At 32.7% G+C, this 22,279-nt stretch overlaps 1 protein-coding gene across 8 annotated transcripts in view; it reads right to left on the minus strand.

The window, feature by feature from the left end:
* LOC143258213 (cuticle protein 10.9-like) overlaps positions 1-22,279 on the minus strand; it is a 44,949-nt gene that overhangs the window by 13,837 nt on the left and 8,833 nt on the right. For 4 of the 8 annotated variants that reach the window (XR_013032199.1, XR_013032202.1, XR_013032198.1 and 1 more), the window contains 2 exons: positions 10,511-10,579; positions 9,939-10,236 (listed from right to left, as the gene is read on the minus strand). Coding sequence is in view for 2 of the 8 variants with exons in the window: in XM_076517209.1 (XP_076373324.1) it covers positions 10,511-10,579 (69 nt within the window). In the remaining 6 variants the exon portion in view is untranslated. Of the gene's footprint in view, positions 1-1,457; positions 3,187-9,938; positions 10,237-10,510; positions 10,580-22,279 lie in introns of those variants that run through there. The other 4 variants (XR_013032201.1, XM_076517209.1, XM_076517210.1 and 1 more) reach the window with 2 other exon arrangements.

Here is a 22,279-nt window from a genome sequence, read left to right on the forward strand (position 1 = left end):
TCTTCTTCCCACTATGGCATAAAATTTCTGTTTTCATTTTCATACTTTCGCTTCTTACAATTTGATGACGCATCTTCCTTCACAAAATTTCACAGACACTTCTAAAAAAATTAAAGTGAAAAGAAACAATAAGATCCAACAGGCCCAACACAACCAAACTCTTCAGGGCCCAGTATTACACTAACACTCCGCTAATCTCACTTTCTGCAACACAGCCACACACGCCACAATCACGGATCGTAAGCCACGCCCACTAAAACTAATATTGTCAGCACCGGCTTATACAATTACTGATTCTCTAGCACAATTCCTCTGTAATCCTTGATGATCCGAAATTTTTTTAATCCTGACTGAAATCTAGTATTAAAATCAGGATTTAAATTCTTAAATATATTTACCCACTATGATTATTAAACTTAAGTTTTAATCCAGTGAACTCTCAGTTTATATCCGGTAAATAATTATAAAGCTTGAAATTTTTTTATCTACCTTTTATATTAATTGTGATGCAAAAAGGAGATCAGCCAACATATTTCCGCGAGCTGCACATTATATGTCAAAGATCCGCGATTTGGCCACCACCGTTCTAGACCATCCTAATCGAGTATAAAACTGACGTAATCGGCTTTCAGAGTTAGGCTGTGTCGCGCATGTACTAATGAAGAATGTTATTCTAACTAAGACTTCTAACACAACTGGAATAAAAAGCAACTAAAATAACACAAAATCACACATAAAGCTACAAAAAAGTGTGAGTTATGGCTCTTAAAACAATGTGCTTGAATATTGCTGAATAAAGGTACTTTGTTTATTATTGATAAATGGGGAAAATGTAGGACTTTTCCTGCTGTTATATTTTTTATCATATTCACATGTTTAATAGCAGTTTATTATATCATTGTTTACAGAATTCTTGTTTAAATTATGACTTTGAAGAAGAAAGGTAAAGTGTGTGTTTGTGTGTTTTCTATCTGCTGAGCCAACCGAGGGGAATCGAACCCTTGATCTTAGCATTGTAGAAAGTTAAAGAGTTCACCATATAAGGTGTTTATTTTTAGACATTAGGTTATATCCATAAGTAAACTTTAGTACTACCATGTATAGGACGTAAAGGAAGTTGATATTTCTTTATTCAGTAATTACTTTTGCCTTCAAAGGCATACGGATGTTTTGTTTTCGTCCATTTGCGTTTGTTAGAAAAAGTTAGACGAAAGTTGGTATACACTTGGACTATGACTCAACTTAGAAAGAATTAGGTTTGGAAGGTCAAGTTCACGAAAATCTGTTATATGAGGAATAATTTTTCACATTATTTTTGTTTTAAAACTCATTCAAAAATGATTTTATTTTGATAAAATAAAAATATAAATTTCTCAACAAGTGGGTTTCTCGACATCACTGAAACATGTAACAATATTTTAATTTGACTTGTAATTGTACAATAAACTAACGTTCGACTTCAGGCAAGAAAAACCAATAACTCTAATACAATAACAATAACTTTAATACTGTAAAACAAATTACGATATTTAAATTAGATATTTAGATGGTGGGAATTAGGCCTAAGGATAAAATTAAACTATAAAAACAAATTAAAATGTAAATCAATTTTACTCAATAGATCTTATCGGGAAAAAGTAACGTTTAAAACTAAAGTTGTACTTCTATCTATTATAAAAATTTAAATGGAAGCAACCAGTAAACATGCATACGGTAATTGTGAGTATTCATTAGGTTAATGTAAATATTCATAGAGCCAATGTTAATAATCAAAGGGCCATTATAAACATTTATTGGGTGAATGTAAACATTCGAAATATTTGTTGGACAAAGCCAGATTATGTCTATCAGTTTCTTTATTGTATGTATTATATAATTACAAAAGCTAAAAACTAAACTTGTCAGGGTTATAATACAACAGAAAACCTGAAAAACTAAAGGGGACAGAAATAAATGAGTTTCATGCGACGAAAACACTTTCTATACGTTAACAGCATTAAGCATATATAAAGTACGCTCACAGTAATGTTAAGATGCTAGGGTAACAGTTTATCACCATAACGTAACACACCGGAATAACTATAATTTGAAACATAATTAATATAGCTAATAGTTGCAAAGTTGTTAAGGTTTGTGGAGGTTAAACTGTTCAAATCTTTGTATTTTAGTTATTAGTGTCAAAAACTCTTTATATAAAAGAGAAAAACATTAATTATTAACGTCTATTTTAATTAATAGAGCAGTGTTTATAACTGACTTTTTAGTTTTTATTCGTGCAAGTCATACGCCAAAATAAACAATTAAATGTAACTTGTTTTAAAGTATCGTTACAAATTTTCCATAATAATATTGAATATACTGCAACATTTATGGTATTGTTGTTATTTCTTTATAAGGATGATATATATAACGTTAAATAAACAGTATGTTTAATTCTAAAAAGGATTTTACTAAAAGTACAAGTCATCTGTATAGGAAATGTTCTTATTAAAACAAAATATATGTGCGAAATAATCTTTGAATGTGTCAGTTCCTACCTATGCAAGTTTAAAAAGAGAAGTAATATATAATCTTATCTCTAATATTCATTTCATATGTGGATATTCGTTGTTCATTAGATGTTACTGTTTGATTTTTCAGTAGCAAATAACATCGTTGATAAATTCGTATCAATAATTGAACACAGCTATAGAAAAACCTGTTGATACAGTTACGGTGGTCGTTGTTGGATGATGTATTTGTGAAAGATACAGTTGTTTTATTTTTCTTCAATTCTGTAATTGTAGAGTTTCACCAAAAACCAATGGTTTCAAGTGTTAATTACAATTAAACATAAATTGTTTACAATAATGATGCTAAAATATTGAACTGTTCCACATAAATTGCCATCTTTCATCCACGTGTCCATAATGATTACAATATCAGTCAATCAAACTGTTTTCAAGATGTAGCTCACATTACAACAAAATAAACATATTTTAAATGTTCATGCTTTCTTTCTAACAGTTCAATACATATTTAGTTCAAGTTACATGTTTCCGTATCAACATATTCTACTTCATCAAGACATGCTACTTTCGCTTCCCAAACAGTTCACCCGCCATGTTGTTTAACTGTAGGTCAACAGGATCCAGAAGTAGAACCTTGATACAGTCGGTGAACATGTCGTTCTGGAAACAATTTAATCTAAACACAAATATATTTAATTACATTCAACTTTCTTTTCTCTCCACAGAATGTGGTTCAGTAACAAATAATGATTGTGTAAGAGTTTAAGAAGTGACGAAATAGTCATTAGTATAGTTATAAATAAAACGGTTTATTAGTCCAGTAGCAACGATATAAAAGTGTGTGTGATAACGTTAGGTAGTCGAACGTGAGATTATTCTCCATAAATGTGTATTTATAATTAGTTTTCATTACTGATATATTTATGCTAGGTTCTTCAATATTAAACTTCAATAATAAGAATAGAATATCAATATAGACTCTGTTATTTTAACCAATCTCTATATTATGTTTACAGTTATAAGTCACACACGCAAAGATATTTTTCAGCCTACTAACATTGATAGTAACCAGTTCTTGTATCACCAGCAGGTTTAACAAATGAGTGGAACCCCGTAAATATTATAACATTCTTCACAGATTCGATTTAGACGAGCAAGTTTGGTGCTGTCGTAAGTTCCCATAAATCCTTGGTCAGTGAAACCACGTTTTTCACTTAATTGTGTAGAATATGACGTTCTAAGAAGTAGTGTTACTAGTACGATAAATGGAAGTAATAAACACGTGTTCATTGTTATCTGTAAACAAAACAATGTTCTTGTAGAGATTGATGTATAGAAACTTAGTGAAATACACCTCGTTTTTATTTTTCAATCAACAGTAACTATATATTAATATTATATGTTTCACATAAATTTTCACTCATAAAAGAAGGAGTCTCAAGTTCAAGACCAGGTTTTGGAGTCAATTTTTGCTTCTTGATGTTTCACGTAAAATATTTAATATTGTGATATAATAATATTACTATTTTACTGTTTCCTAAAATAGGTAGAAGATATTTCTTCAAAATGTTAAGGATTCACTTTATTGTATCGAAATCATCCAACATCAATAGTTTGCCTCGAATAAAGTAAAAACTACATAGCTTAAAATGATTTTTCACTGCTTGTAATTTTCTTTAAAAATGAAGCTACCGAACGTTCTAACAGATAAGAAGATAAAAACAAGACATACCGTGCAGATGTCTACTTGTAGAATATTGTAACCTTGATGATTGGCAGATATAGAATGAGAGGTGATTGAAGTACCGCTAGGTTTTATACTTGCATGTATCTGTCATCAACCTAAGCATTTATAACTCAAATAAAACTACTTTAGGGATTTGCAAAAAAACGTGTAAAGAATTACGTATAGAATATATTTTCTCGTCTACAGACTGTAGGTATTGTGATTATTAATAAACTCACGTCCTAACTCAGTATCGTAATTTAGATGAAACCTCAAGTGTTCTTGACACAAAAATACCGTTCTCGTATCGTTCTGTGAAGACTAAGAACATATCTTTTTTAGAATCTGCTCCGAGAATAGTTTATTACAGTAATTAAGGAAATTGTGCTATCTATTGAAATACTATTACATGTACTTGGTAACCATGGTCACAGTGGAAATCTTTATTTCTTCGAGAGATTTTTAGAAGCGAATAGAAGTCGTCATCAACTACCTCTGGGAGTTTCTTTCATCTATAAGCCATAAATGAGCTTATATATATATTGATAGTTTGATCTTACGTACTCACTGACATAGTACCAAGACTCAACAATAGGAACATGTTGTTAGGGTTGCTTGTAACTAAATAACAATATAATATAATTAACGTGATGTTACATGAAATTCTACACTGGTTTTAAACTTAATTAATGTTAGTCGATTTTGTCTTAATGGTTCAGTATGGTTACTAATCTTTTCTACAAGATTATGATAAATATAATAATAATTTATTTTCTTTTTATTTTTAATACAGGTCCTTGTATTCATCTAGAGGTAGGAATTGGCTGATAGATTATGATCTCTTTTATAATAAAGAAATGCTCAACTCCTGAAATAAATAAATTCATTTTTGAATCAAATAAGTGTTTGAAACTGATTATTATTATTTATTTGATCAATTTTTCATTCCTTGTCTCATAACACCATAACACCATCAGACGGTGAACGTTATTTTTAAAAGTTGATATTCAAATAAATGGATGTTGAATAACATTTAAATGTTTTGTACACACTTATTTGGGTGTATTCTGTTAAATGTATAAAAGTTAAAATCTGGTTTTGTTTTTAAATTCTGTAACACGTTCTGTGTGCTTTAAATTGTCTTCAGTGGAAGTGAATATATTCATTCATTAATATAGTGTTAGTGGATGTTTGGTTAATATCACGGTGGACGATTCTTGAATTAAAATAGTTATTTTAGTAAAGTTTGAAATATTGAATAAAACTGCTGTTATTACATATTATGAATCAAACTTTGATTTTGTTCCAAATGATTAAATGCTGCTGTTATTAATTTTTCGAAACACACCTAAATATTCTTACAACATGCCTGTGACACCAGGTTCGTATCTATTTAATATTAAGATAAAAGAGTTGTAAAATTGCTGTTGTTGTGGATGTTAAAACATTTATATGATAAACACAAGAAAACAGTCGCTAAAGTAATATTTACACCGGTAGGTATAAACCTAAAATATACTTCAGCAGTTACAGCAAATATACAAATATTTTAATGAAAATGCTTAAAAATAATAGTAAATTGTTATCCTCAGCTACTAGGACGAAACAAGTGACTTATGACCTTTAGTGCAGGTGAAAGAAAGGGTGGAATTAGGGAATGACATTACGTTACAAGATGTTATCCTTGTTCTGATAGCTTACCCTGACAGCTGGTGTTTCAACCTCAGTTTGGGAGGAATCTTATTTTTAATAAAACTTAATAAAATAACCAATACAAAGAACATTGTGGTTTTAAATGTTCGCATGTAGCCAAAATACAACATTCGTCCTCCTAAAGATATGAACCTAACATATTAAAGGACAAATCCTTGAAACTACGGGTAATTTAGACAGAAACCTATACCACTCTTGCAGCTGGTTATATTTTCAATAAATACGGGAACAAAGTTTGTTCTAGGGGCTGATAAACTGATAATTTTGAATCATTAATGAACTAGAATTTTTGTTAAATACCGAGGCTGAATAATTGTGAGATTTAGAATACACTAAGATCTACTAACCGTAATATAAGAATTATGTTTTGATTGTTTAAATTGTGTTTGATTCCAATAAAAAATATTTTAACGAGTTTCATTGAGATGTCGACAAAAACTTAAAATTAAACTCAGTTACAATCTAAATATTTCACGACGTAAGTATCAACTATTATATTGTTTGTTTGTTTTCTAGCAATATTTGTTACAGTTTCTTAACAACATCATTAAATATAGGCGAACTTGAGTATATTTTTTATAATCTTATATTCATATTATTTACATTAGTTGCATAACTAAATGGAAAGTTTAAGAAAATGAAAAGTTAATTTATTGAATTACTTCTAAGTATTTTATCTGGTATTTCAATATTCTTACTTTACTATTGTTGTGTTTTCGTTTTGAACAATGCAGTAGAATTAATGATAAGGAAGATAACCATATTTCAGTTTTATATTAATCTGGTTTTCTCCAGTTGTTTACTCATCTAGTTATTCTCCGGTTTTAAACTCATCTGGTTATCTTCCAGTTTAGTGGTTTCCACATTGTGGCCTTCGGCGCCAAGCGAACTTACAGGGAATATCCGACGGATATTTCAAATTTTCGAGGGAAACACAGCGATATCGAAATCTGTAGGACACCTCGCGAACTACTAGCTCGAGGTAGTTCACACTTTTAACATTAGCTCGCGCTACATTCCTTTCGATGATATAGAATGCTTGAGATATGATTTTGTTTACTCGTACTTCGGCTACGTCAGTAGCTTCTTAAACATTCTCGTTTCTTATATTTTGTATATAGATACCTGTGAACTCCCCAGTTATCGGTTAGTAATCGAAATAACTGAAGAGTGTTGTGATCATGTGTCCGCGAGGTCTAGTGAAGTACAGTGAATTAGTTTGTTGATTTTTATTATTTAAGCCTTCAGAAAAAGTTACTACTATGGAAAAGAAAAATGAATGAAGATGGTGGCAAAGACTGTTTCCCATGTTGCAGCAGTTTGTTACATTCAATAAAGTTGATTTGACTCATGAGCTAAAATCTGTTTTTGAGGAGCACCTAATATAGTTCAGTGACTGGTTTGAAAATTACTTTGCAGAAGATATGGAGAAGTTTGCATGGATCCAAGACCCATTCATGGCTAAGGTCCAAATTGAATTTACCTGTGCAGAAGAAGAAAATCTTATTGAACTGTCTTGTGACAAGACTTTAAAAACAATATTTGGCAGCATGGAACTAACTGAGTTTTGGATATCAGTAAAAGATCAATATCCGCTGCTAAATGCTGAAGCTCAGCGAATCCTAATTCTATTTGCGACATCATATTTCTGTGAGGCTGGGTTTTCGGTGGTCGCTGTGATAAAAAATCAAGTACCACGGAAAATTCAATGTGGAACAAGAAATCATGGTGGTGGTGTCCAAGGTGAGAAGCTACATATGTTCAACAGACGCACACATCCCATTAGTAATTGAGGTTATGTAAAAATGAAATAAAAATATTGTTTTTACTTTCAATTTACGTGTTTCATTCTTTCAAACGGCTACTAGGTTGTTAGCATAGAAATACTTATTAAGCTGTTTGGACCTAACTACTTAATAAACGGAACTGGTAAGTTTTTTCTTTTTGCCTAGGGGCGTCGTGAAAATATTGCTGAGATACTAAGTGTGCCGCGAACCGAGAAAGTTTGGGATTCGCTCTCTTAGTTTTAAACTCATCTAGTCATCCTCTGTTTCTATTGTCATCTACTCATCACTTGATTTTTTAATCATACGGTCTTCCTTCAGTTTCGTATTAATATTTCATACGTTCTTTATCTGTGTATATTGAATCCAAAAACTGTTTTGTATTTAGCGGGATATGTAAGATTGAAAATAAGCCACTATTAGCAACGTTCTCAATGACTTCCGGTATCTCGTCGTTAACGTACAGCTTTCGTTATTACTAATCAGTTAGGATTTCTGTTTTCCATATCATTTGTTATATCGTAGTTCCAAATGGACCACTGTTACCATAATTATTTACCAGTGCCACGTGAACAGTACCATACTAATATACCAGTATCTATCATTAATTTACAAATAATGTGATATACTTCCCTTATTGGTGCTAGTTAATATGTGCATAGTAGTGTATAGTTATAATAGATATTTAGAACTCTTTGTCTTCGACAGATAACTTTTCATGTATTGTTGCAACTCAGCATTGTTTTACTTAAATTGTGTTCGATAACACAGTATTGTGCCTATAACTGTTTTGAGATTATGTTTATATTTGAGCTTTGTGTAAGTAAGCAATTAATATAAAAATTATTTATTTTAATAGATGGTATAGATATACAAATAATTTAAAATTTTAATTGTAGTATCTCAGTTCAGTTGTACAATTTTCTTCGGTTTTGGTCCTGGCATGGCCTAGCGCGTAAGGCGTGCGACTCGTAATCCGAGGGTCGCTGGTTCACGCCCGCGTCGCGCCAAACATGCTCGCCCTCCTAGCCGTGGGGGCGTTATAATGTGACGATCAATCCCACTATTCGTTGGTAAAAGAGTAGCCCAAGAGTTGGCGGTGAGTGGTGATGACTAGCTGCCTTCCCTCTAGTCTTACACTGCTAAATTAGGGACGGCTAGCACAGATAGCCCTCGAGTAGCTTTGTGCGAAATTCAAAAACAAACATTCTTCGGTTTTAACTTTCTCGTATTTTATATTTTATTATTTTTGTTTTATTTTTTTAATACATTTTCAATTTTATCTGAAATAAATGGGCTGTTGTAGGTGTTGAAGGAATTTAGAATATCATCTCCATTGTCAAATAAGACCGAGATAAACTAACCCTGATGTAGAGTAAATTGTGATGATCCCAATGAAATACAAGTTTGTGTATCACTGTTGAGATGAAGAGTTGATTTTTACTAGGATTATAAAATATTGCGGACGTAAAGCTACAGTAGGTTAATATTAGTACACATTCTTAGAATGTTCTATAAGTTATATCATATCAGTTGATATAAAAACTATTAACACTTGTTAACTGATAACAATATGTAAGGTAAGGAATTGTTAAACATAATTTGCTTTACTTCATTGGTTCTCCATTATAATCACCAAGACATTCAGATGTTTACTGATTGAGAAACAGTGGATTTGTTTTTAAAACGGATTGCACCAAAAGTACAAGTATAAATATTTTGCAAAATTTGTTCCTTAAATTGTTAATTATAGGAATGTTTCCCGTTTAGTCTTATCGAACGACCTCAAAGTTTACACTGAAGTAATGTAATTTTATCACATAAATTACAGTAAATTATTGATTAATTTTTCAAAGCAAACAAACTGAAATTGAGAAGTTTCAGAAAACAAAATGTAAATGAGAAGATTCAATACTTTTGATTTTTTTAAAGAGTTATGTGCAAGAAAACGAGTTTTTTCGCGGGTTTTTGCTGTCTCAATAAAATGGTTTGTATCGTGTTTTTTGTATCGATTATATCTGTATCTAAAGATATATAATATGTAAATTTATATTATAGTTTTCAAGGTGTTATATTATATTAAGCAGATAATTTTAATTTTACAATGGTATTTTGTTTTCTTCCGAAAATCTATGATAACAGTCGCAATATATTAAGGAAATATGAAAACATTTTATAAGTTATCTAACATTTCAGCAAACTATATAATTATTTATATTTTATTTATACCCCTAATTCGGTACAAGTTGGCAACAGGTTTAGTTTTGGTTATGTGAACATATTTCACTTCACCAAGAGATGCTACTTTCGCTGTCCAAACAGTTCACTCGCCAAGTTCTTCAACACTTGTTCCACAGGTTCCAAAAGTAGAACCTTGATACTGTCGGTGAAGATGTCGTGCTTGAAGAAATTTGATCTAAACACAAAGATGCGACCCTCTATGGCCAGGTGGTTAAGGTACTCCACTCGTAGCCCAAGGTTATATTTAGACTTTTAAGCATCGCTAAGATACATAACGTACAATAAATAATAGTAATTCAGTGTAATGATTTCATATTAATTATTTTATTTGTCAATAGATGACAGGATAGAAGAGTTACTTTTTATTGACATTGAAATAGCCATATCTCTCATTCCTTTTCAAGTTATTAAACGTAATATAATTATTTTATCAGAAGAATATATAATTGTTAAGAAATATAAAAAAAAATTACATATTTATTTAAACATCATTATTCGAGTCTTAACAACTATTACTAATAAATTTTGATACTCACTGGATAAGAAGAAATTCCTCTATATAAACCACCTTCAGATACAACTAGAAGTACCAGAACAACAAGAAGCTAAAAGGTAAAAAATGTCGTTTTTATTTGGGACATACTTACACAAACATCTAATAACACAGAGTTGAGTGACTTATTTCGAGGCTTTGTGTAATAATGGATTATTCTAGGACTAATTATTAGAACGTACTCTACCCAGTCTGCCTATGTTACACCAAATGTAACTCTTTCTATACAATATCAAGTGTAGTAAGCTCTTTGCATTGTATCAGATGCGTTGATAAGTCATCCTCACATACGGTAGGGTTAAGAGTTAGTGTTTTTTGAATTTCGCGCAAAGCTACTTGAGGGCTGTCTGCGCTTAAGAGTTAGTGTTTCAAACACATCTCTTTCTTAAACGTAAGGAATATAAACATAATAATTGGTGTTCAGAAGAGAACAAGAGTCGCTTGCATCAATCGAAAATGACAAATAATTCTTTCTTAATTCATTAAGAATATAGATTATATTGATTTAGACTTTCTCCCCTCACACCGGTGAAATTATCACCGGATGTAGGTTCTTTGTTACATTCGACTTGCTATGGTTTGGTCGCAAAATTGAACTATTAACATAGACTTCTATTCATACCTGAAACATTTCTCTCTCTTTAAACGTCTGGAACTGGACGAATACTGGTTGTATTTGTCACGCATACAACAGTCTGTGTGACTTTTATACCTACGTTGGTAAATCGTTTGACGTAACGTCACTGGTTTTACTGATAAATAAAGTTCCATATCCATAAAATTGAAGACAATTTCAGATCTCGAGTTCTAATTTACAGTGTTATACCCCCCGACAACCTTTGAGAGCAAAACCGTTTTCGGTTTCAATTATGACACGGTAGAGTTTGAGATAGGTCTATTTGATTACAAAATAGTCAATGAAGGAAAGTTGTCAAAAACAACAAGAAAGTCTATAAAAATAGTTTAACCGTTTCTCGATTTTCAGATATTGCGATAATACTGAAACATTTCATGTGGAAATTTCAATAAAATATATAATTGTTATGTATTTACACAAACGCACTTTCTGGTGTAATTATATACAAACACTGGTCGTAAAACAACTGAAAACAATAAGATCTTATTACATTACTGAATATGATACTTAAACAGAACTTTAATGCTGTGAAAACAATTTAATAACGATAAGGGAATTGTCTCGTAAACTAAGTAGAGTATATATTAATTTTCAACTTGTCTGTGTATTTCAAGTCCCATGTAAGCCATCTTGTGTAAATATATTTACGTATGTTATTTACAGATTTAGTGAACTAATTAATGATGTACATGCATACAGTAAAAGATGTCACAGAGGTAGTTGAACAATTGATTAAGAAAAATTATTTTAGAACTTTAGTTAGACCTTGTGACTTTTATATGTCTAAAGATGAACGTTACATGAAAAACATGCAGAGGATTTATATTTAGCACATGACAAAAGAAATAGTGACAAACTCTACATAAAACTTTACATGACTCCCATAAGCCTAAAATATTCAAAGTATTTAAAGTTACATTGTATAGAATATTACATAATCACCATAGGTCCAATATGCAGACTATTTAGACTCACATTACATGAAACATTACACCACCACTATAGGCTGAAATATCTAGAATAATTGAATTTACATTATGTAAAATATTACATCACCACCACAGGCGTAAGATATCCAAAGTATTCAAACTTACTTCTGAGAAAGAGAGAATCCTCTTGTTTATGTTTTATATCATTTCCAGTGCCAGTGTAGATTACTAACAATATCGCTGTATTAAGTATTTCCTGTATCAATTTATTTTAGTACCAGTTTTGTCATTTAAAAAATTCTCAATGTTATATATTATTCAGTAACCAGAGGCGTAGATCCTGGGAGGATGGAGGATACATCCCCCTTCATTTTAGGTGGGGAGTATGGTGCATACAGTCATCCCCCCTACAGTTTGGTCTGTTGAATTGTTTTATTGCATCACAGGTCTACAAACTGTGTGTTTGTTCTTGTGATTCTCGTGTTCTTACCAATTGAATTACATAATTAGGCCTAGATGTAGGTTTTTTCAGTAGCCGAAATGTACATCTTTAATATAAGCGTGCTTCTAAGCTTTTCGATCTAAGCGATAGTTCGTAAGTATCAGTCAATAGGCCTAAGTATACATGCAAGGCTTGCAAGCACTATCACAGAATCTACCTACGTCTTGTACGTAGTGAAAGATTAAATAAAATTTTCATTACAACAGATTGAACAGAGCATGAAATTCGAAAATATTACTCCCAAGCGTGAACTCTTGTGACCTAGATCTGACAGGCCATTTGCAGCTTGTAGCTGCATCAATCTTATGTGTATATTGTGCGGTTTTCCTACGCCATTTGTTCTTATGCATGTCCAGCCAGTTTTATTGTCGAACGTCTTACTCTCCTTAGCTGCCGAAGTCGTTGACTATAGTCTACGTTTAGTGTACAGTTAACGACAGGTTTGGGCCGCTCGGATTCAGACGCGTCCTACATCACCCCCCTCCGCTTCCTGTAGTCTGAGCCTCGATTTTACAACAGGTCTCATTAGACCTGTGTTTGTGGCCCTCATTAATCCGTGAAATTTCAGATTATCACCGCCCTCTAATAAAGTGCTGATGATTTATGGTAAAATAACAATATATTCTCTTATCATAGGTAGTAAAAATATTGTATTTTCGTGTATAATTAGAACACAAAAGGAGCGATTTCAACGGCTTGAAGTCTCTACTTGAATTGTATTGCTAGTTTTTGTTTAGGTGTTTTTATTTAATAGACGTGCTTATAGAATATATCACAACGTGTTTGTCTTTTGATGAGCTTTAACAGGAATATAATATATTTGTTATTGTTTAAGCATTTTTTGAGAAACTTGCGATTACTTATGTTGTAACTAGCACACATTATTGTTCCAGCGATGCCCAGGTGGTCAGTCGGCTCGGACGCCTACAGACCTAGAATACCTTTGCGTGCCGTGCAACACCGAAATTAATATCATATACTTACCGACCAAAATCCGAACAAGCCTTTTTTTTCTGTTTTCCTGAGAGGAATACACCCTTCCATACACCCAAGCGAAATCAAATGCGCCATCGAAAACCAAACAAAGTCCAAGATGTACGCCGTCCACCGAATCTTCTCGAAATCCACCAAACAAGCTACAAACTTCGTGAAAATAGTCACAACCTTCAAACATATTGCCGATACCATTTTACGTAATGGGTGCTTTTATCACATTTTTCACTTTAGTGCCAAACGCCCCCGACGCCACCCAACCAAACCAAGGACGCCCAAGCAACCTGAACCTGTCTTGCAACCTAACGTAATATCTACTCCGCCCATCGACCCTCCGCAAGTTATAAATTAATCATCCGACAAGTGTGCCCAAGCAGATTCCTGTAACAAAATAACTCAGAGCTCTCAAACTACCACTGAAGCCTCAGCTTCGACCGATCATGTCCAAACAGTAGACGATGATTATCAAACAAACATAGCCATGAATCACCAAAAAACCCAGACTCCTGGAAACATGCGATTCACGAGAGTATCCAGCAAGTTAGTACAGGAAGAAGCGCAGCCTACTTCTTCAGTCAAGTCATCCATGGATCCCGACTCTTTCCTCCATCGTCCATTTGGACTCAAGAGAAATATACCCTTTTCGCCTAGGAATAATTTCCTCCTCTGCCCAAGCTGGAATCAGACCTATGCGTCCCAGGTGATCCGTTATGTCCTTTCTAACATTCCTCTTCTTTGTTTAAAATGCACCCTATTTGCAATCTATGTTTATTATTATCATTTGCACATCTCTTTGTTATTGTTATTGTTCCCGTATGCCCCTATTAATTAATCCTTGTATTTTTCCCTTACAGCTCTTCTTCCGGACACGGTCAGGGCCTTTTATTCGGCGCCCCGGTCGTGAAAGTGGGTTTTCTCGGGGTACTCCCGTTTCTCCCCACAGCAAACGTTCCGTTTCATAGGATCTATAGATCCCAGCCCTGAAAAGAGAACCGTCACTTTAGTACCTAAATTTTAAGAGTTTAAATTCCAGTTAATCCAAGTCATGAGTCTTAATTATGTCGGCTTACTGTGTTTTCATCTCTCTGCTCCCTTCACTTCGACAATATTTACATCACGTAGTTCTTCGGACGCTTGTGAATGTTGTGCTGAACCTTTTCCTTTTGTTCTTCGTTTTCCCTTCGGCTCGTCGGCCCACTTCTTAGCTGTTTCCCGACGTTCCTCAAATAGATACATAAAACTGTCAACTCCACAAGGTCATTTGTGACCATCACTCTAGATTAACAATCAACGTGCCACTCTAATTCAGTTAACTATTTTCGAGATCAGGTGACTAATTGTTTCTTGCCTTGTGTGGGGTGAAGAGAAATAGCAGTTTCTGACCGCCCTGGGTTATTTTAACGGAAAAATAAGTTAACCCAAATACCTACCCAGAATACCACCTCTTCCTACTTCCATTCTGTTCTATCTTCGTTCGTTGGAGTTTTTCAATAAAGACTGTATTTTAGCCTGTTGAGTCATCTTGGAAACAGATTCCGATTATGACAAGCAAGCGTCTAAAACTTTCCAATATTAAACAGTTCTGCAAGCCAGTTACTAGTACTACAAGTGACAATGTAGATGCAGATAATCCAACAACCTCAAGCAAAGGAATAGAAACTTGCCATACAGAGGAAATACCATGTTCATCAGAGGACGAAACTGAAAATGCTTGTGCAACCACTGCATATCATGAACCACCAGATAGTTGTGAAACAAGTTTGTGCAATAATGAAAAATCTGACACTCCACAGATACAGTGTGGAAATCCATATCATCCAGACGCACAACTAATACCACGACAAAAAGCAAAATTTCAAAATATCAACTTCCAGGGCAAGTGGTTTGATGAGTTCCCATGGATAGACTTCGACAATCAGACTTAAAAAGCCATATGTTTTCATTGTGCCAAGACGGAAAATAGAGGCCTTTTTACAGGAAATTTGGAGAGGCCAGTGGAGTATACCTTTATATCCACTGGATTTTGCAACTGGAAAAAGGCAAAACAGAAATTCAACGAACACCAATCCTCCTCTCACCACAGATTTGCTATATCTCCAGAAGGTTCACTTGATGTAACTCCAGTGACTGTCCAGCTACATAATGGAAAAAAGAAGCAGCAGAAAGAATGCAAAAGAAGTCTAGCCAAAAATATTCAGAAGTTTACGTTTCTTACTGCGTCAAGGTTTACGTGGACATACTAATACGGAGGGGAACTTACTGCAGTTAATGAAGATCCTGGAAGAAGAAGATCCTAAGTTGACGGCCTACTTGTCAAAGAAAACCACATTCACATCACCCCAGGCTCAGAATGAAATAATAGAGATGTTCAGCCATCAAATACTGAGGAACATAGCACACAAAGTGCAGCAAAGTAAAATCTTTGCATTAATGGTTGATGGCACTCAAGATGTTACAGGTGCCGAACAGGATGTGTACGTAGATGAGAACCTTGACGTCCATGAGACATTTCTTGGTTTGTACAGTGTTTCCAATACAACTGGTGAAACAATTTTCTCGACTATACTTGAAGTACTGACTAGACTCAATTTACTCACTCTCAGGATTAAGAGCACAAACTTATAATGGAGCCGCTAACATGAGTGGTGCATACAGTGGATACCAGACAAAAACAAAAGAGAAGCGACCATCAGCTTTGTTTTTTCATTGCGGAGCACACAAGACTAATTTAATAATGCAACATGCATGAACCTTGTGAATGTGTTCGAGATTCTATCCAGTGGGTACATGAACTTGGTGTGTTGCTTCAGAGGTCAGGCAAATACAAGACAATCTTAGAAAATATTGTATCGTCAGACAGCCACAATGGTCCAGTTAAATACATCCGACCACTGTGTCCAACACGCTGGTTGTGCCGCCTATCTGCAAGTACATGTGCTAATGATCACTACAGTGACATTGTTGATTCTTTGACTGAATTAGCAAATGAAAAATCAGATGTAGCAGTGAACGCACGAGGGCTGCTGGACAGATATGACAAAGGAAAGACAGTTTTAGGATTGTTGATGGCTCAGCATCCATCAGCTGCATCAGCGACAGTATCTAGCATGATTGAAGCATCTGCAATGACAGTTGAGCAATTGCGGGTATTGCAAACAGAGGAAAATTACAATAAGATATTTGATGAAGCTGAGAAAAAGGTAACTTCCCTAGATCTGGTGCCTATGGAACTACCAAGCATTCGCAGACCCCCCAGAAGGATCACAGGTGATGGCTCAGCACACCATTCTGCAACAGCTAGAAATTACTACAGAAGCCAATATTTTGAATTTGTGGACACAGTCATATAACATCTGACCACTAGATTCAATGCAGACAACAATGACTTGAGGCAATAATTGGCACTTGGGAACATGATCACATCTGACAAGATTGACAATTTGGTTATAAACTTCTATCCAGAAATCTCTGCACAACGGTTCGAGTTTCAGTTGCCCATGTTCAAAGGAACAACAAAAGCAGTATCTCTGAAAGGTGCGAAGGATGTTTACTGTAAAATGCATGAAACAAGCCAGCAGATGTTTAGTGAAGTGTTTCTTCTCATGAAAATTTTGCTTGTATGTCCAGTATCCAGGTGCGAATGTGAACGCAGCATTTCTGCATTAAGACGGTTGAAGACGTGGTTAAGGTTAACTATGCCTCAACTATGTGGCAGTTTGTCACACTCACAAAGATGAGATCGACAAGATAAATATAGAAGAGCTTATGAAGGAATTCATAAACAGATCATTACAAAGGAGGTCTATGTTTGGGAACATGCAGACTAGAGGATTAAATGAATTTTACTTCAATAAAAAGTATGAATAATTATGTGCTACATTGTATTGATGTGTAATTTTCAAGAATTCGCAAAGACATTTTAATTATTTTTATCAAACAACATGAACAGTTTTTCAGTAGATATAAACTTATCAAGTGTAATTACTAATTTTATTAATATTTGAAAACGTAATTCATGCAATGAAAGTTATTAGTAACCTTGTCAAGTATAATGGCCATCTTTTATACTGTGCAGTGTGCAGGAATAAATTCATGTGGCAGTTAATTTGTGACACATTTGTCTTTATTCTATTAACATTTTGAAAACTGTTCACAGCACCTCACTTATACAAACCTACATGGAAACCTTGAAGTATCGTGGCAACAAGATTACACTGTGACTGTATGTTTACAGCTTTCAGGTTCACGTAATCAGAGATTACCAATTTGCAAATTGAACAATCCCCATAAGCTGTTGCAAAAATCAACCCCATCGAGTGTAAAAAATCTACGCCCCTATCAGTCACAATTCCGATGGCAATCAGTTCCTGTTTTAGATCGTTATGTCAACAATTTTACTGGTTCAAGTATTTTCTGTATAAGTTTATTTTCGTATCAACTTCGCTGTGCCAATCGTTTCTTATTTTAAAGTATTTTGTTCCGATTATCATAGCGAATATTTCATATTTTGATTACAAATATAACGAGTAACGTTATTATTTATTTAAGATACGGTATTCTAGATATGTTATTGATAATAACAGATTACTGAGAGAAATCTCTATTTGCCCTCGTTAACAGTGTTAGCCATACACATGTCTCTGCTTTATCTAATGACGTCACCATGACATCATATGTGCCCATATTGTACATTATTATGTTTTCTTTCTTCGAAAGTGGAAAAAAATTAATTTGAACGTGCGTTTATTTCCACCAAAATACAATAATAACAATAAAATAGCCATGTCAAAGACAAGACAAAACTTAAAGCGCTACCGATCGCAATCTAAAAATATAAAGAATATATGATTATATTTGATGTAGCGTAACAGTGATTAACTATAATACTTGAAACAAACACAGATAAAATAGCTATTATTCAAATGAAATAAAAATATTTTATGGTTATTCTAATGTTTCCACACTGTTGAACATACGACTTATCTGTCGCAACCAGGAGAGGGACAAAAATGATCTACCCCTCGTCCTTAACAATTATCCCTCGTGGGCACGTTAAGAGAAGGAAGAGAGACTTATAAAGGTAACTGTTAGCAGTACTGACGCATGTATTCTGGTCTGAATTTGTTCATCAACATATGCTGCTGGGTATAAGATAAGCACGTCGTTCGAACCCTCTATCTACATAAGATATGAAAAACATAATGACCACAGGTGATTGGAAGTAGTTCAACTAATGGTATTAGCTTCGTTCCCTCACTGAGAATTAGACTAAAATCATATCAGAAACGAACAGTGATTACAAATCTGAGTCATTATAAAACATGAACAAAATATTCATAAGAGGGAAGATAAAATAATCTTACATCCGTAAACACATTAGTAACGTGAGAGAAGATGATGAAGGAGAAACTGAAAGATAAATATAATATTATGTATCTTATTAGTTTATTAACTCAGTTTGAAAGATAAATATAATATTATGTATCTTATCAGTTTATTAACTCAGTTTGAAAGATAAATATAATATTATGTATCTTATTAATTTATTAACTCAGTTTGAAAGATAAATATAATATTATGTATCTTATCAGTTTATTAACTCAGTTTGAAAGATAAATATAACATTATGTATCTTATCAGTTTATTAACTCAGTTTGAAAGATAAATATAACATTATGTGTCTTATTAGTTTATTAACTCAGTTTGAAAGATAAATATAACATTATGTATCTTATTAGTTTATTAACTCAGTTTGAAAGATAAATATAATATTACGTATCTTATTAGTTTATTAACTCAGTTTGAAAGATAAATATAATATTATGTATCTTATCAGTTTATTAACTCAGTTTGAAAGATAAATATAATATTATGTATCTTATTAGTTTATTAACTCAGTTTGAAAGATAAATATAATATTATGTATCTTATTAGTTTAATAACTCAGTTTGAAAGATAAATATAACATTATGTATCTTATCAGTTTATCAACTCAGTTTGAAAGATAAATATAATATTATGTATCTTATCAGTTTATTAACCCAGGTCGAAAGATAAATATAATATTACGTGTACAAGATATGAACTTCTTTGGTTCCTTGATTTCACTGAACCTGTAATATCGTTAGTTTGTTATGAATTTTTCGATCTGTATAAATATTACCCCAAAATCCTTTACCGTTTTATATGAAAGTACGAGTTCGGGACTGTCTTAAACATAAAATATTAACTTATATAATGAAGTCCTTAATGAAATATAAAAATCATATACCAATCACAATTCGACTGGTTTGGATTGTTTTGATATTAGCAGATACGTACAACATTTTTTGTTTGAGCTAATAGTTTCTATAGTTAACGGACTTACATAAGATAATGCATCTGATCAATACTATATACAGATAAGTTCTAGACTATTCTAATCAAGTAGTTAGATTTGATCATCACTCTTATAACACATCCAAGTTCGATCGTGCAACAACATGACACGAAATATAAAAGTGTATGAAATATAAAACTGACGTAATTAGTTTTGAGGGTTAGGCCGTGTTGCTTAAGTTCTATTCAAGAATGTTATTCTAACTGAAACTTCTCACATACGTAAATTAAAAAACTAGAAACAATCATTTAACAGAAGGATTGTATTGAAGGACAAATCTACAAAAATATGTTTCTCTGTGATAGTGTTGTTTACTACGTGGGATAATCCAATGCGAAATTTATTGGAATTATTTATTCACGCACAGTCAACATTCTTAATTTTCATTTGGCTGTATTACTTTTGCTACCACTAGAGGACACTACAACGCAGGAAAGACAGTAATAAATATCTTGATTGGTGAACTCTCAGATTCATACAGAATCACATTTTCAGCTACTAAACAGTGCGAGTTATGGCTTTTAAAAAACTGCTTGAATATTATTGAATAAAGTTATTTTGTTCATTATTGATGAAAGGGGAAAATGTGGGACTTTCTCTGCTGCTACATATTTTTCATTATATTCACATTTTCCATGAAAGTTTATTATATCATTGTTCACAGAATTCCTGTTTAAATTATGACTCTGAAGAAGAGAGGTAAAGAGTTCGCTTTATAAGATGTTTATTGTTAGACATTAGGTTATATCCATAAGTAAACTTTAGTGCTACCATCTGTAGGACGTAAGGGAAGTTGATACTTTATTCAGTAATTACTTTTGTGCTGAAGGCGGACGGGTGTTTTCTTTTAGCCCATTTGCGTTTTTTAGAAACATTTAGACGAAAGTTGGTATACACTAGGACTACGAATGAAATTAGAACCAATTAGGTTTGGAAGGTCAGGATCATGTGAATCCCAAATATATAACATGAGGACTAATGTTTTTACCATATTATAGCTCTATAATTTAGTCAAAACTTATTTTATTTTGATTAAATTTTGTAAACATGTGTAGAACATTACTGTACTGCCTCAAATTGTCAGTGTCCGTTCCTAGAGATGTAATTTTCTAGGATCGAATATCATCAGCGCTCTAGTTTTTTATTCTTTAAATCAGTTTACATTTATGAGTAAGGTTTAGTGCTGCCATCTAGAGAATATAGTTCAGGTATTTATTTTTTGTTGTTAATTTCATGATTTAAGCAATATATAAGAAAAAAACAAAGATGAAAACTGACACAAAACTACCTTAAAGATGTCAATGAAGAATGCTAAAGTAATTATGTTTTAGAAATATACAGGAATGATTAATTAATACTGTTCGAATTATTAATTATTATATTTATCAATTGTGTAACTGGTTTCTGATGAAGACAACACGTTTACCTCAATAAGGCAGAATTAAAGAAATGTTTTGTTTAGCAACACTACAATAAGGTTATGTAGAAATACCTATCATTTAAGTAGTTTTGAATTACACGAATTACAATGGTATTAGAAGGTCCTTCTTTAGTAAAATTTCTAAACATATTGTGTCATTTTGTGAGAGAATCAATACTTACTGGTTAATGTGTACGCCGATTGAACAAGTATTTTAACCAGATTATTATTAAAAAACAATTGCATGTAACTATTAAAATTAAAATATAAACCAGTGATAATTTTCTTATGGAAAATTTCACATTAAAATTTACCAAATTTATTACAAATAACGAGGCCTAAAAATTGAATTTGGTGATTATGTTTATATTCGACAGTGATTCAAATGTTACGACGTCTACTGTTAAAATAGTTTTTTAAAATATCAATGTGTTCAGATTCTCTGTACTTATTTAAATGCAACTTATTTATTTATAGTTACAATCTGTTGTAGACTAGCTCGTTAAGATGTGTGGTTAAATTGGAATATCATCCTTCGTTAAAATTATTGTAGGACTTGATTGTTATCTATAGTAATAATTTGTGTTAGGATTGGTTCGATACGTTCTTTTGACAGAACTGAAAGAATACGATCTTGGTAGACTTAATAACAACCTTCATTGGAAGAGTAAATTGTTATGATCTCAGTGAGGACTAACTCTTTAGAATCTGAGTTAGGATCAGGTCCTTTCGATTTCGGACTGGACTTCATCTGCCCTCCTATCGTGAACTGAATCATTAGATATGTGATATCACACTATTAGATGAAGTATAACAGACTCGAAGTTTTCAAACGGAAGTTCGCCATTAAATATATGTTACGTTGTTTGTAGAATAACATTTTATATTATTT

Source organism: Tachypleus tridentatus, chromosome 7 (assembly GCF_004210375.1).
Source record: "Tachypleus tridentatus isolate NWPU-2018 chromosome 7, ASM421037v1, whole genome shotgun sequence".
Lineage (NCBI taxonomy): Eukaryota > Metazoa > Arthropoda > Merostomata > Xiphosura > Limulidae > Tachypleus > Tachypleus tridentatus.